General features: G+C 40.6%; 1 protein-coding gene across 1 annotated transcript in view; it reads left to right on the top strand.

The window, feature by feature from the left end:
- The window catches only part of FAM91A1 (family with sequence similarity 91 member A1), a 56,143-nt gene extending 49,301 nt beyond the window's left edge, over positions 1-6,842 (top strand). Inside the window, exon 24 of the mRNA XM_084621896.1 lies at positions 3,322-6,842. Within this exon, the coding sequence (XP_084478022.1) occupies positions 3,322-3,513 (192 nt within the window). The 3' untranslated portion in view covers positions 3,514-6,842. The remainder of the gene's footprint in view (positions 1-3,321) is intronic.
- The last annotated feature ends 7,764 nt before the right edge of the window (positions 6,843-14,606 follow it).

Here is a 14,606-nt window from a genome sequence, read left to right as displayed (position 1 = left end):
ATTAATGATCATAATGTAATTAAATTTAACATCCTGGTAGGGAGAAAATACTAAAGAAACCCACCACAATACCATTTAACTTAAAAAAGAGGAACTACACAAAAATGACGAAGCCGGTTAAATTGATTTGCCCTTTGCTGGCTGGACCTTGTTCTCAGACAAGAGTGACAACACTTAGCACTCCTGTAAGAATTCTAGGGCTTGTCTTAAACATGTTTCTATTGGGGAAATCTGCAAAGCTGCTACCTGGAAGTCGGTCCATACGTTTACTAAACATTATGCTTTGGATTTGGCTTCAAGAGAAGATGCTAGATTTGGTAGAGCAGTTAATTAATTAGGACTCTCTTCCCTCCTCCTGAGTTTACAGTATCACTTGCCAAACTACCCATAAGTGGGAATATGCAGAGCCACTCGAAGGAGAAATTAAGGTTATTTACTAATAACCAGAGTTCTTCAAGATGACTCTGCATATTCACACATCCCACACACAATTCCTCAGAGTCCTATCCTGGTTTCTCTGGGTCAGCCTCAGAAAGAACTAAGGCAGTAAAGTGCCAGTGCCCCCTTTTATATCCTCGCCCTCAGAACGTTCAAGAGTGAGGAGAGGGCGCATGTGTGTTCCAACAGGCACTGCTTGGAGAAGGTTCTACCGTTAGGCTGCACTGGTTGGCGCATTATCCATAAATCCATCATCTCATAGACTCCTAGGCTTTAAGGCCAGAAGGAACCATCGTGGTCATCTAGCCTGACCTGCACATTTCAGGCCACAGAACCTCATCCACCCACTCCTGTAATAGATTCATATCCTCTGACTGAGTTACTGAATTCCTCAAATCATGATTTAAAGATTTAAAAATACAGAGAATCCACCATTTACTCTCGTTGAAACGAGCAAGTGACCTATGCTCCATGCTGCAGAAGAAGGCAACCCCTCACCCCCAAGGTCTCTGCCAGTCTGACTTGGGAGGAAATTTCTTCCTGATAGAAAGATGGTGATCAGTTATACCCTGAGCATGTCGACGAGACCCACCAGCCAGATATCTGGAAAGAATTCACTGTAGTAACTCAGAGCCCTCCCCATCTAAAGTTCTGTCTCCATCTGTTGGAGATATTTGCTACTAGCAGTTGTAGATGGGCCATGTGCCAACCTGAAAGAACTCCAGGTAAGTAACCTCAAGAAAGTAACCTTCATTTCTTCTTGAAGCAGATTCCTCCTGGAGTGTCAAACAGTATTTCCAACTAGGTGCATTAAATTAGCCTCAGCCCAGACAAAGATGGCAGCAGTGCGAGAGGTCTTTGAGGTCCTTTGGGAACTTGTAGCACACATGAGAAGATTGATACTGGTGAACTGACTTAATGTGCTGATGGACAAAGAAGAGTTTAAGATTTTCAGAGCACTGAAATTCCTTTTGTGAAGAAAGCCTATTTGGATTAGATACCTGTTTCTTAGACTGAAGAGAATTGAACTCCTACACAAGCCTTGCTTTAAACTCGTTAGAAAAGGAAGAGAAGGAGCTTTTTGCTTAATTCAAATGTCCTGTGATGTAATTCCAACATACATAGCATTTCAGAAGATAAAATTTGAAGACCAAACATGAAGGATCTTAACATTCTAAATTTTGTATCCATATGCAAGGAGCACTGGAAACCAGCAAGAACTAGAAGGGATACTAAATGATGGAGATTATTATCTGGTGGTGTAATCAGAAATCGGTAGAACGATCCACGTATCTGGCATGTAAAATACAAATGGTTTTGTATTTATAAAATACATTGCACATGAAATCATATAAAGCCATAATACATAATGAGAGAGATGTGGGGGTGTGCTAGGGAGTTAAGTGATGAAATACTTTTGGGTAAGGATTCCAGGAATGAAAAAGTGGAAGTGACTACAACCCCCCTGCCTCCCACCTCTTCACACTAATCAGAATGTGAGAAATAAATATATCTACACATGCATTGATATTTAAATGCCAACAATGTGTTTCTTGTACAAATTATCAAGGATGATGTGGTTCCTGCTCTGATGAGTGTATAGTCTTAAATAGCCAATACAAATCAGGTAAGAGGTGCAAAACTGACAGAGAAGGGTTCTATCTTAGAATGACTTTTGATTGGTGAGACACGATGAATTTAATGAAATGGAGCAGCATTACTAATGGGCTTTGTGGAAATGGTTTAGAGGTGTTTGAATGAGAGAGGGTGATCATCTTGCTTTTGAGGGTGTTCCCAGCATAGATGGCAGTCTGGAAAAAAAGAAAGCCTAAGGATAAGAGTAGGAGACGAATATAAAGAGTCTGCCTTGCAGAGGAACAACATACAGAAATCCCAAGAAGTACAGTTCCTTTGACTTCCTTATGCTTCCTTGCAGGGCAGATGGCTCACAAGGGCCTGAAGGTAGGTTTCATGCAAGATGGGAAGGGAGCATAATTTTGTAAAGATTATTAGACTCTGACACTAGGGCAAACACCAGCTTCAGCTATGTTTTCAGTGTCTAGTTACTTACCAGTAAATGGAGTTCTCATTGAAGTTTTTTTTAATTCTACTTTGGATTTTTCCAAAAGCCTTCTTGGACCCGAGAGAGTTTGTATGTAGACATAGCAGAAGAGTCAATTAACTCCTGACACGTTCTGTGGCACATGCACTTACCTGTATAAAAATTCAAAACTTCAGTGGTTGAAAGTAGCATTCATAGAACCGCCAGAATGCAGATCTGTGGCTTAAATGAGTCAATAGAACTCCAGTTTTAGTACTAAACCACCTTAGAATCATAGACTTTAAGGTCAGAAGGGACCATTATGATCATCTAGTCTGACCTCCTGCGCAACCAGGCCACAGAATCTCACCCACCCACTCCTGTAACAAACCCCTGACCTATGTCTGAGCTATTGAAGTCCTCAACTTGTGGTTTAAAGACTTCAAGGTACAGAGAATCCTCCAGCAAGTGACCCGTGCCTCATGCTGCAGAGGAAGGTGAAAAACCCCCAGAGCCTCTGCCAATCTGCTCTGGGGGAAAATTCCTTCCCAACCCCAAATATGGCGATCAGCTAAACCCTGAGCATGTGGGCAAGACTCACCAGCCAGACACCCAGGAAAGAATTCTCTGTAGTAACTCAGATCCCATCCTATCTAGCGTCCCATCACAGGCCATTGGGCATATTTACTGCTAATAGTCAAAGATCAATTAATTGCCAAAATTAGGCTATCCCATCATACCATCCCCTCCATGAACTTATCGAGCTTAGTCTTGAAGTCTTTTGTCCTTTGTTGGTCCTTTGTTCCTATTTTAAAACATTGTATTTTTCCCTTTGTCTTTAGGAAGGTATTTCAACACTGGATCTGCTCTCTGACACCAATTCAAGTTTGTTTTCACAACCGACTTCTGCTGAAATGGGTGTTCCACTTCCTGCCAAGAATCTAATGTTCAAAGAAGGCATGTTATCCGAATGGAATGGACAGTCCCCGTCCCCAGTTCTTATTGCAAACGTACTTAAAGAACAAATCCAATAGTTTGGTTTCACCGTGCATTGCTCACTTAATGCCTTTTTTCTTTGTCTAGTACAATTAATTTATACTGCCAACCACTAAGAAGTGTTTTGCTGCTGCAGCATAACCCACATTAAAGTAGTGTTTTTAAGTGTGTTGTGTTGCAGTACTGGGGAAACACGCTGTATACAACTTGTTATTCATTGGCGCATTTCCGGCTGCAACAGAAAGCTCTTCAGCTATCAGCGCTATATTTGTATCTTGGGATAATCGCTATTTCTTTTATAATTCTAAACACACCTTTTTTAGGCTTTCTGGTTATTGTTAAATTTCTATGCTGTCACCACAAAATTGCAATAGTAATTTGATACGTTCGTTGCTCATATATAAATTAGTTTTGTATTTTATTACTGAATTCTGTTTATAAGTAGGAGATTTGGCTCTGGAAAGGCTTTCAGTAGTGTTCAAATAGTAAAAATCTGGTATCATGGTGGTATTATGGGGCATTAAGAATTGTTGCCGATGTCTGTATATTATGTAGGTCAGCCTGATGATGATGAAGGTTTGGTTTGGTAAATCAACATAACAATAATGAATTGACACTTTCTATGAGGTCTTAAGTTTTGAAGACATAAAATCCTACTGATGCCTTTAGGAAATCTTAGAAAAAGATTGGGTCAATTTCATCCTCTGTGTAATTTCATGGAGAGCAATAGAATTGCACCAGGGATTAATTTGGTTCCCTCTGTTCCTAGAAAGCTGTTTACGTATATAGTAGTGTATTTCTTTTGTCCCTTGTTTTATTGGAGCACTTACATGAAACTAGGATCTTTGCGCCTTAAGCATGTTTGCTTCTGTCACATGCAGTGTTGTTGGGGTCGTGTTGGACCCAGGATATTAGACACACAAGGTGGGTGAGGTGATATCTTTTATTGAAGCAACTTCTGTTGGTGAGAGACACAAGCATTTGAGCTTACACAGAGTAGACCTGAAGAAGAGCAGTGTGTAAGCTTGTGTGTCTCATGAACGAAAGTTGCTCCAAAAAAAGAGATTACCTCACCCACCTTGTCTTTGCTTCTGTCACTTATTCCTCACCGGAAGCTGTTCATTTATGTTTGTAACGTCGCTGTGGAAAAGGAGTGATGTCACAAACCAAACAAGTTAATGGCAGAATAAACAGTTGGAGAAGCCTTAATACTAAAAGAACAAAGCTTTTGGTTTTTATGTGGGTGTTCTCAATAAAGAAAAAATGCAGAAAAAAGTGCCGAAAATCTGTAGGCAGATGTATTTCTTTAAACAGTTCTTTTAAGTTTTCCGTAAGCCATCAACTACTCATGACAAATATCAACTTAATCATTTCTAGGTTTAGAAGGCTTCCTCCCTAGAGGTGGGAGGAATTTGTGCAGTGTTACTTCATTTTAGTTTATACTAACTCTGCAAGGTTGTTTCCTGCCCTTTTAAACACATCGTATCCAGTTAAGCATACTAGGAAAACAAGTATGTAGAATATTTTGAAGATTAGTGTCTAAAAATTTCTGATGACTTTTTGTTTACTGGAATTCATTAATATACTATCTTTAAAATGAAATTGAACCATGCTGTCAGCACCTGCCTGCAGTTTAAGCAATTATTGGACCAAGAACCTGTGCAACATGCAGTGCTGGAAATTGTACATGGTAAATGTAGTAATGTTCAGTTTTTGTATTTGTTTGATAAGAGGGTAAGAAGAAAATATTTGATGTGATATATGTTTTAAAAGGGTGGGGGGAAGCACCCTAATGTGATAGAACAGTGAGTTGAATTAGAATGGAATCTTCAGTTATTTCTTTATTTCTCACTTGGTTAACATTCCTATTAAGTGTAAATGTGGCGCTTTCTCTCCGGCTGAAAAACTGGAAGTTGTAAGTATTTCAGCATGGTCAGTGCAATGCTCTTCTCACGTTTGTCTCTTCTCCTTTTATATTTTACCAGTAGCAGCTGAACTTGCTTATTCTGCACATATTACAGAGCTTGACTTCATGTGTTGATTAGTGTGTATGCTACAATAAAAAAGGTTGACTTTTTTTTTATTGGACATGTACAAATTGTCCATATTTTTAAATTGATACTGGCTGTCTTTTTGCCTTCAAAGGAAATTAAAAAGAAAAAATAGGAATGCTACATGTTCTTTATGGATATTAGTAAGGGGGGAAATAGCATAGAAAGCAGACCATAGTCTGATCTGTCTGAGAATTAATATCCTACATGAAGAGACATTAATCCACCGTCTAACACAGTGAAGGGACCTATACTGAAGGTGGTGCTTTACATTTTCAGTATCGTAGGCATTATTTGAAATACTGCAGTGAGCTTTTGTAGTTTAGCTAGCAGCAAACTTTATATCGGCTGTCACCTGTACATTGTATATATACAGATATGTACAATTATGGTAGCTCATGTAAAAGTCTGTCGTCTGCAACCTCAAAATTAATGGAAGAATTTTTTTTTAAATTTGTTTTTAATTCTCCACTATTATTGGCTTAAATATTCATACTTGGATACCTAAAGTTAGGCTTCTAAATAAAAGTAGCCTGGTTAGCAGAATTGCTGAATACCTACAAATCTGACGGTTAACAATAAGAGCTGCAGGTACTTGGCAGCTTTTCAAAATTAAGCTACTCTTATTTAGGTGCTTTAAGATGGATTTAGAAACCTAACTATAGACCCACAGGCTTGGAAATTTTACTGAATAGGTGACTACCAAAGAAAGACCTTAAACTATCATAAACTCAACTGCAACTGTGATACTGGGTATGGTCCAGAGGCTTTATTCAAGGTACAACATTTTGTTTTAAATGCGGTGTAAACAACGGCAAGACCTCCATTCAGACCAAAATAATCTTTTGATATTGTTATTAAGAATAAAGACAATATAACTTTTTTCTTCAAATGATTTATTAATTATGGAAAATCAATAATATTTTAAATTTATTTTAGGCATCTACCTTCCAAGAAGTCTATTAAGTTAACGAAAAAAGTGGTTTGTTTTGTGCTTTGGGAATTAGTTCGGTCAACCTAAGCAGTATTTTAGCTGGATTTATCTTGAGATACAGGAGCCAACTAACAGGATTTCATTGTGGTTTCTATCACACAATGATTCAAAAATTCTCTCTGGCATTGTTCTCAAACCTTTTTTTCTTTTCTTGTTCAGTGTTTCTAACACAGTTTGTATTCTGAAGGTTTTCAAGTACAACTGTAACTCAATACAGTTGATTTTTTTCTTGTATGACATTGTTAATAGGATATATTGAAATGTACAAAATTTTGTGTTCAGTTAAATTATTGGCACATGTAACAAATGTTTACAAATAAAATGTGTTGTAGATCAAAACACGGCAAAATGCTTTTCCCTTTCAGATGTGTTTCTTCTGGACATGGCAGTAAAATGTGGCACTTATGGATTGAAGGACCATTAGCCAATTATAGTAATCTCCATAATATATTATCAGAGTATCTCTGGCAATATCTTGCTACTATATCTTGTAGTAGCAAAATCTTCAGACATTTAGTTTTATCAGAAGATAAGTTCAGTCATTGCAATATCTTTCCTCCTAAACTCTTTTCTCCATTGGTTTTTAGAGAGATGATCGTGGAGCATAAAAACTGCACCCTGACGCTCCCCATCCAGCCATGATTCTTCCACGAAGAGCCAAAGAACTTCCTGAGATCCAGCTTTGGCCCCATATCCTCCATTAATTTGCCCCCAGAAAAGACACTAATTTAAGGCATCATTGAGCTCTCAAATTAGGATTCTGATCAGCAAAGCACTTACACGTGGGTGTAAATTTAGGCAATGAGACTACTCACATAGTTTAGTATCCTGGTGACTCAGGGCCTCAGCAAAGCACTTAAAAACATGCTTAATTCCCACTGACTTCACTTCATACTTAAAATTAAGGGGATAATACCAAGCACACTCAGAACCAGCTTTGAAGAGTACAGAAAATGTTGAAATTATTACACAACTAAGTATTCAGGCGTGAATCTTTTTTTTTTTTTTTTAGTGCTGATTCAGGCCAATAAGTAACTATCACATTATAGAATCTCAGCACTCTGGTACTTGAATCCAGTTGCAAACCCTTCCAGAAAGCTCAGGCTGGTATTTGACTTTTAGAAAGTTGACCTGTGTTCTTGAATATAGGAAAGCTGTTGACCTTTTGCTTAGTTATGGAAGAAGAGAAATGAGATTCCTGCTTCATTAAAGTAATCCTCTTTGATCCTTTCTGAACTCTGTTTTATAGCAGAATGGCAATTACAAAGAAACAAGCAAAAACATTCAGAAATGTTTTAGGTCTGCTCACATTAAATCTCTTCACTTCACTTTACCACTCTTCAAGAAGTAAAAGAATAAAACACCAAATAAATTTGCACATTCTATGTATTGCATATGTCAAGCATTTGCACATTCTATGTATTGCATATGTCAAGCATTCACCTGTTTGCTATTGTACATCCAGCAACTCTTACTCATTTAATCCCATAGTGAACTGTTACAGGCCAAGAGGTCCTACACATTAGAAGTTTGCTCAACTCTATTCAGAACTGTCAAGTTCTATAAGCTGAACCAGCTGGGAATTGTCCTCTTCTACCAGACTGAAAATGTAGGCTCCAGGCCCTATTATGAATTTACCAAAGTCAGTATAATCTGCAAGGACAGAAGGTGTTTTTATTTATTTATTTATTAGCGTACAGAAGGGGAAAGGATTCAGTGATAATTCATGGTAACAAACATAGGGATTTTTAGAATTTTCTCTTTTATGCTGCTCCTAAAAATCACCCTTAACACCTATTGATTTCAATGTAACTGTTGTAATTTTAACTTTGAAACACATTATAAATGCATAGCATCTAACTTCATCTTTCTGCTAGTCTTTAAGAAACCTCAAGTTTCATGATTTAAGCAGGATCCAATTGTGTGATTTGGGTAGGGCAGGATTAGGCCCTAAATGAATTCCCCAAAGTCTAAATAGAACTGTAAGTGGAGATATTTTTTTAAGTACAACTGTTGTCCTTCGGATGTCAGTATTTCACTTTAATACCTATCTGTCACTCAACAACAAACTATTAGAGATTTATCTTTTCTGTAAGATCCTGCATGTATCCTTATGTTTTTTAAATCCTTGGTTTGGAATCTTGCTCATTGAGTCATTTTCATAAATTAACTAAATAAACAGAGCTCTTTGACTAGTAAATAATTTATCAAATCTATTTGAAGAATAAAACATTTTTGGAATATAATTTAAAAGTCAAAACACTGGTTGAATAACACAACACATTTTTGTCAGATATTTTATTTGAATGATGCCATTCATCAAATATATTGTTCAACTAAATAGTATTAGATCAGCTGTATTAATAAACATTACCAGTACAGCTAGACAAATAACTGATTTTTTTGGTTTGGTGGCAGTTAAAAAAAAATCCAGTTTGGGTTGAACTGAATCTGAATTTGTTTTGGAATTTTTGGTGAATTGAAAAAGTCCATTTTGGGGTCTGTTCCAGAGCAGGAATTCAAACCTAGGTCTTATATGTCCCAGGTGAGGGTTCTAATCACTGGGCTAAAGATTATAAGGGGTGGGAATAGGGGAGCAGGTTACCACCACCTCCTCCTTTGGCCATTTTGTGAATGGCCAAAAGCATTTCTTTCAAATTCACAAGTTGTTTTGGATTGACCAAAACTACATTTTTTGGCAAATAAACTATTTGAAAAACTTTGCCCAGCTCTAATTAGCAGTGCACTGTGGTGTCTGTTGGCTCAGATGGCAGTGAGGAAGGCAACGGGGGAGGTGACAGAACCAATGACAACAGTGATAAGGCAGCCCATGATGGTAGTGACCAGGAAACCTATGACGAAAATGAAACCAGGGCAATGACAAGGACAGGGATGGAGTCCAAGACAGAAGTGACCTGGGAGTTGATGATAGTGGCAGAACCCAGGATAGTGGTGGTGACATGGCAATGGAACCCAGGCGGGAGGCATCAGAACCAATGATGGCAGTGGAGCCATGGCAATGATGAGGACTGGGAGGAAGCCAACAATGACAATGACCAAGAAGCTGATGATGAAGATTAGAATGGCAACAGAGAGGGAGCCAGCAATAGCAGTGGAGAGCAGAACAGTGGCAACAAGAGTGTATGATGGTGATGGAGCCAACGATGGTAACAAGGACTGCAGTGGGGCTGAGGAGGGCGGTGATGAGGGTGGCAATGGAGGCCAGGATGGAATCGATATGGGAGGTGAAGAGCCAATGACAGGGATAACCAGGAAGCTGATGACCGTGGTGGAGCCAAGAATGGCAACACGTCCCAAGCCAGCTGTGACGAGGGAACCAATGATGGTGGCGGAGCCCGGGACAACAGTGACAATCAGGGAGTCAGTGATGGCAACAGAGCCCAGGATGGAAGCAACAAGGAAGGTGAATGAGCTGATGATGGTAGCGGTGAAGAGATCTGTTGATGGAGCTGACAGTAAAGCCAATGGGACCCAGGATGATGGTGACCAGGAGGCAGATGATGCGTGTGACTGTGGCATAGCCCAGATCAGCAATGATGGTGACCAGGGATTCAATGGCAGTAACAGAGCCCAGGACAGGGGCGACGAGGGAGCAATGATGGTGGAGCCCAGGACAGTGATGAAGATGATGGCAGAGCGCTGGGTAGCACCAAAGAGGGTGATGGAGCTGGCAAGGGACCTGATAGCAATGGAGCTGATGACAGTGATGAGGTGAATGATGGAGGTAGGGATGACAGTGAGGATGGTGATGGAGCTGAAGTTGTTAATGGTGGAGCTGATGTCAGTGATGGAGGTGAGGATGTTGAAAAAGATGGCAACAGAGATGAGGACAATGCTCAAGTCAAGGAATATACTGGTGAGCAGGAGGACAAAAGCAAATATATCAGTGGAGCGGATTGTAATGGCAAAAATTGTGATGGAGCCAGGACACACAGGTCAGTGAGGCTTTATTTGAAAGTTGTAAAGTCTGAAGTGAGGGCCCAGGGAAAGTAGAGAAGATCAGGTACATGGGGCAGGTGGAGGAGAAACCAGTGAGAGAGGCGATGTAGGGGGAGAAATATAGGGCAAAACCAGAGAGAGGAAATGAGAGGGGGAGCCTGTATTTGTCACGGCAGGGAGTTGGGGGTGCGCTTTTCCCCTAGGGAGACATGTAACAAGGGATGTACTCGCACTGTGGGGGGTAGCTGGAGGTGGAAAGTGACCAGGATAACATGCTGAGTGATGAGAAAGGGACTGAGGTTGTGACCGGGGTCCCAGTGTGGGCCTGCCAAGGTCACTCAGGTTGAACTGCAAAGAATGGGGCAGATAATCCTCAAAACTGGTGGATACTTCCAATACTTAAATTTACCAAGCCAGCATAAAACAGATTCTTTATTACCTCACTGGTTGCCCAGAAGCCAACAACACAGTTCCCTTGAAGTAAGCCAGCCTCAAGCCACCATCCAGGTACCCAAGTCAAATATGATGATGATTTCTGAAAATCTTATTTCATCGTATAAAAGAAAAGCTTCTACCAATCTCAAAGGATCAGACACATTACTTCCAGGTTAATGAATTATCCAGATCTTATCCAAATACACGCTTACCACCAATTATTATTAACTAAACTAAAATTTATTAGAAAAGAGAGAGAGTATGGTTAAAAGATCAATATACATACAGACATTAGTTCAGTTCTTGAGGTTCAGATACATAGCAGAGATGGTGAGCTTTGTAGTTGCAAAGAGTTCTTTTAGAATTTAGTCCATAAGTTATAGTCCAGTGTCCAATATTGTATTCAGGGAGTACCAGCATAACTGGGATTTCAATGTGATGATTCAGACTTTCCCTGATGAAGCTTAAGCAGATCTGGGATAAGAAGGATTGGGACCCAAACATCTTTTATACAATTCAGGCCTTCTTTGAGAAGTTGGAGTCCCTCAGGGAACAATAGGTCCTCATTTCCTAAGCATCGTTGTTAATTATTCACACAGATGAACATAAGGCAATTCCCTGTTTTTTCACCATTCACAGATGATTTGCTATGCATTTCAAAGAGAGATGAATACAGCGACATCCTATGTTTATAGTTCATTTAAATGTTCATTTCTTTTGATTTCTGAATTAACAGAATACAGCATAGACAGGGAGTGTTGATTACATTGTTGACCACTACCCATATATATGTAAATACACAAAAACACAAACATTATCTCCCCATATGTCTTTGATGGTTGAATTTCAGTCATTCATCCTGCAGGATGCCTTAACCCTTTCTGGCCATGCGTCACAGAGGTAGTGGTAGTTTAGTTTGCGGGAGGGATGGGAGGTGTCCAAGTGTTGTGTGAACAGCCAGACCTTGTCCCAGTGATGGGAAGGTTAGTCCAGTGACAGTAGTCAGTGAACCACTTAGAGTCTGGTTTGGCAGAATCCAGATGGGATCTTAGTTCCTCCAGGATGTGATGGAGATGTTCAACCAGGTCAGATGCAGGGCCATAGGAAGTTGAGGGTTGGAATGGGTGGAATTGGGGGTGGACACCATAGCTGGCGAAAGAGGGGCTTTGGCAGGTGGACTTACGCTCAGCATCGTTGTAGGTGAACTGTGCGAAGAGTAGGAGTTGAACCCAGTCATGCAGTTCTGCCTGCTTGAATGTGTCTCCCATGTAAACTGAGTAAGGTATGACCAAAGACAGAGAGACATTTGCAGGCCAGGCAAACAAAGCCATCAGGAGAGCAAGTGGGGAAAAAAGTGATCATTTAACAATCTCAATGGGGGATGGAGACAGCACCCCCAGGAAGCCTTCCTGCCTCTTAAAGCAGGGTTGATGAACTTTGAGAGATACTTTCCAAAGGCTTATTGGACTATAAAGAGAGGGGCAGAGAACCCCTAAGTTATCCTTCATCTGAGGAGATGAGGAAAATCAGTGTCTTGAACTCTGTGGGGATCCTGACTAAGAGCTAGTTAGCTATTGCTGGAAAAGGAAGATGGATGAGGAGCAAAGACTGTAGCTTGATAAGTTAGGTCTTAGCCATTAGAAAGTTTACTTTTGTTTGTTTATAACCCTTTGTCTTTTATCTCTTATACTTGAACCCACTTAAAACCTCTTTTTTGATTGAATAAGCTTCTTTTACTTATTATCTAAACCATCCCAGTGCTTTGGTTGAATTGAAGTGATAGTTATCTCCAGTCAAGATGATAAGCTGCTCTTTCTGTCTCTCTAAAGAAGCAGAGAACTTAATATCTTTCTTGAATGTTCAGCAATAGTGGTTGTGAATTGAATAAAGACTTCACTGAGGCACTTGGTGCTGAAGTTCACTGTTACCTGCTGGCAAGGTTTGGACTGGTGGAGTCCTGAGGACTATACTGGCAAGGCAGAAAAGCTAGTTTGTCAAGGAGTTGTCATAGTTTAGGTGCAGCAAAGCTCAAACTTGCTGACGCTGAGAGGGGTAACAGTGTCTTGCAGCTCTGGGTATCCCCAGCAGCCTGTCACATCCATGAAACTTGAAAACATGATAGGAGAAGAGATCGGCTGTCACTTCTGTGGTGGGGATCTTGTGGCAGGGCATGTAGTGGGACATCTTGGCTAGGAGGTCTATGAGTACAAATATGATGGTATGGTTCTGGGAGTCAGGGAGCTCCACAACAAAATCCATTGATATGGATTCCAGGGTCAGGAAGAAGTAAGTAGGTGTACAAAGGTGCCCAGGGGCTTATTGTGGGGGAGCTTTATATGGCAACGTACCTTGCACAAGTTGTGCGATCTTGTGGAGGCATGCAATCTGGGCCACCAGAAATGCTGCACAGTTTTATGGTCCAAAATAGCCAGTTAAATATAAATCATGGCACAGTCAGAGAATTGCAAGGCAGGGTGTACCTTCAGGGGCATAAATGCATTCCTTGAACAGAAGTATCCCATTTCTAACAGAGATGCCTGGGTTCGGCTCACCACTGGGCAATATCTGTTTAGTTGCAAATTGGTCTCTTGGCAGAGAGGATTTTACGAGGGCTAACAGGTCCATTTTCACTAGCACACTGGTGAAATGGCAAGGGTTCTGATGGTCCTTCCTTGCCATCAAGGCACTCACCCTTGTGGGAGAGTGCATCGGGCTTGCCATTGCAGCCTCCGGGCTGATAATGTAGTGTGAACTCAAAATGGGGTAAAAACAGGACCAGTGGACCTGGCGTTGGTTGAGGAACTTCAGGTGTAGCAGGTGTTCTAAGTTTTTATGGTCTGGGAATACCGGGATGGGGAAATGTGCACCCTTCAAGTGGTGACACCACTTCTCAAAGGCAGTCTTAATGGCTAGCAGCTATTTGTCATAGATTTCATAGTGATGTGGGAGTTAGCTTTCTGGAGTAGAATGTTCACAGATGGAGAATGCACGGTGACCCCTGTGTTTGTGATAGCACGGCTCTGATGGCATAATTAGAAGTATCTGCCTTGACAACTAAGGTCTTGGATGGGTCTGGCTGTTTCAATATAGATGCGGAGTCAAAGTTCTTCTTTAGTTGCTTGTTGGGCTTCTGACATCTAGATAAAGGTAGAATTCTTACAGTGAAGTTGTGTAATTGAGGCCACTACTCAGGAGAAGTTCATGAAGAATCTTTGATAGAAATTCACAAATCCCAGGAAGCACTGGATGTTGCAGGTGGTCTTCAGTGAGGCACAGTCCACAATACTGGTAGATACTTTCTGTGGATCCATACTGATCTCATAGAGTGAGATGACATAACCCAGGAAATCAATGGTGGTGTGGTCACACTCGCATTTTTCCAGTTTGGTGTATAGGTCATTTTTCCTAAGGCATTCCAGCACTTGTTGGACCTCATGGCTGTGCAGAGTCTGGCTTTCCAAGAAGATGAGGATGTCATCTAAGCAATGAACTGGTCTAGGATATCTTTGAAGATATCATTCACAAAATGTTAGAATGTGGCCAGGGCGTTGGAGAGGCCGAAGGGTGTAAACAGGTTCTCATAGTGGCCATACCTGGTCAGAAGGCTGTCTTCCGCTTCTCGGCCCTTTCAGATGTGGACCAAGCTGTATGCATTGTGCAGGTGGAGCTCGGTGAAGACCTTTGCTGTGCT

Source organism: Lepidochelys olivacea, assembly GCF_965140295.1.
Source record: "Lepidochelys olivacea isolate rLepOli2 genome assembly, chromosome: 2".
Lineage (NCBI taxonomy): Eukaryota > Metazoa > Chordata > Testudines > Cheloniidae > Lepidochelys > Lepidochelys olivacea.
The sequence above is the reverse complement of the archived record's forward strand: the minus strand, read 5'-3'. Positions and strand labels throughout refer to the sequence as shown.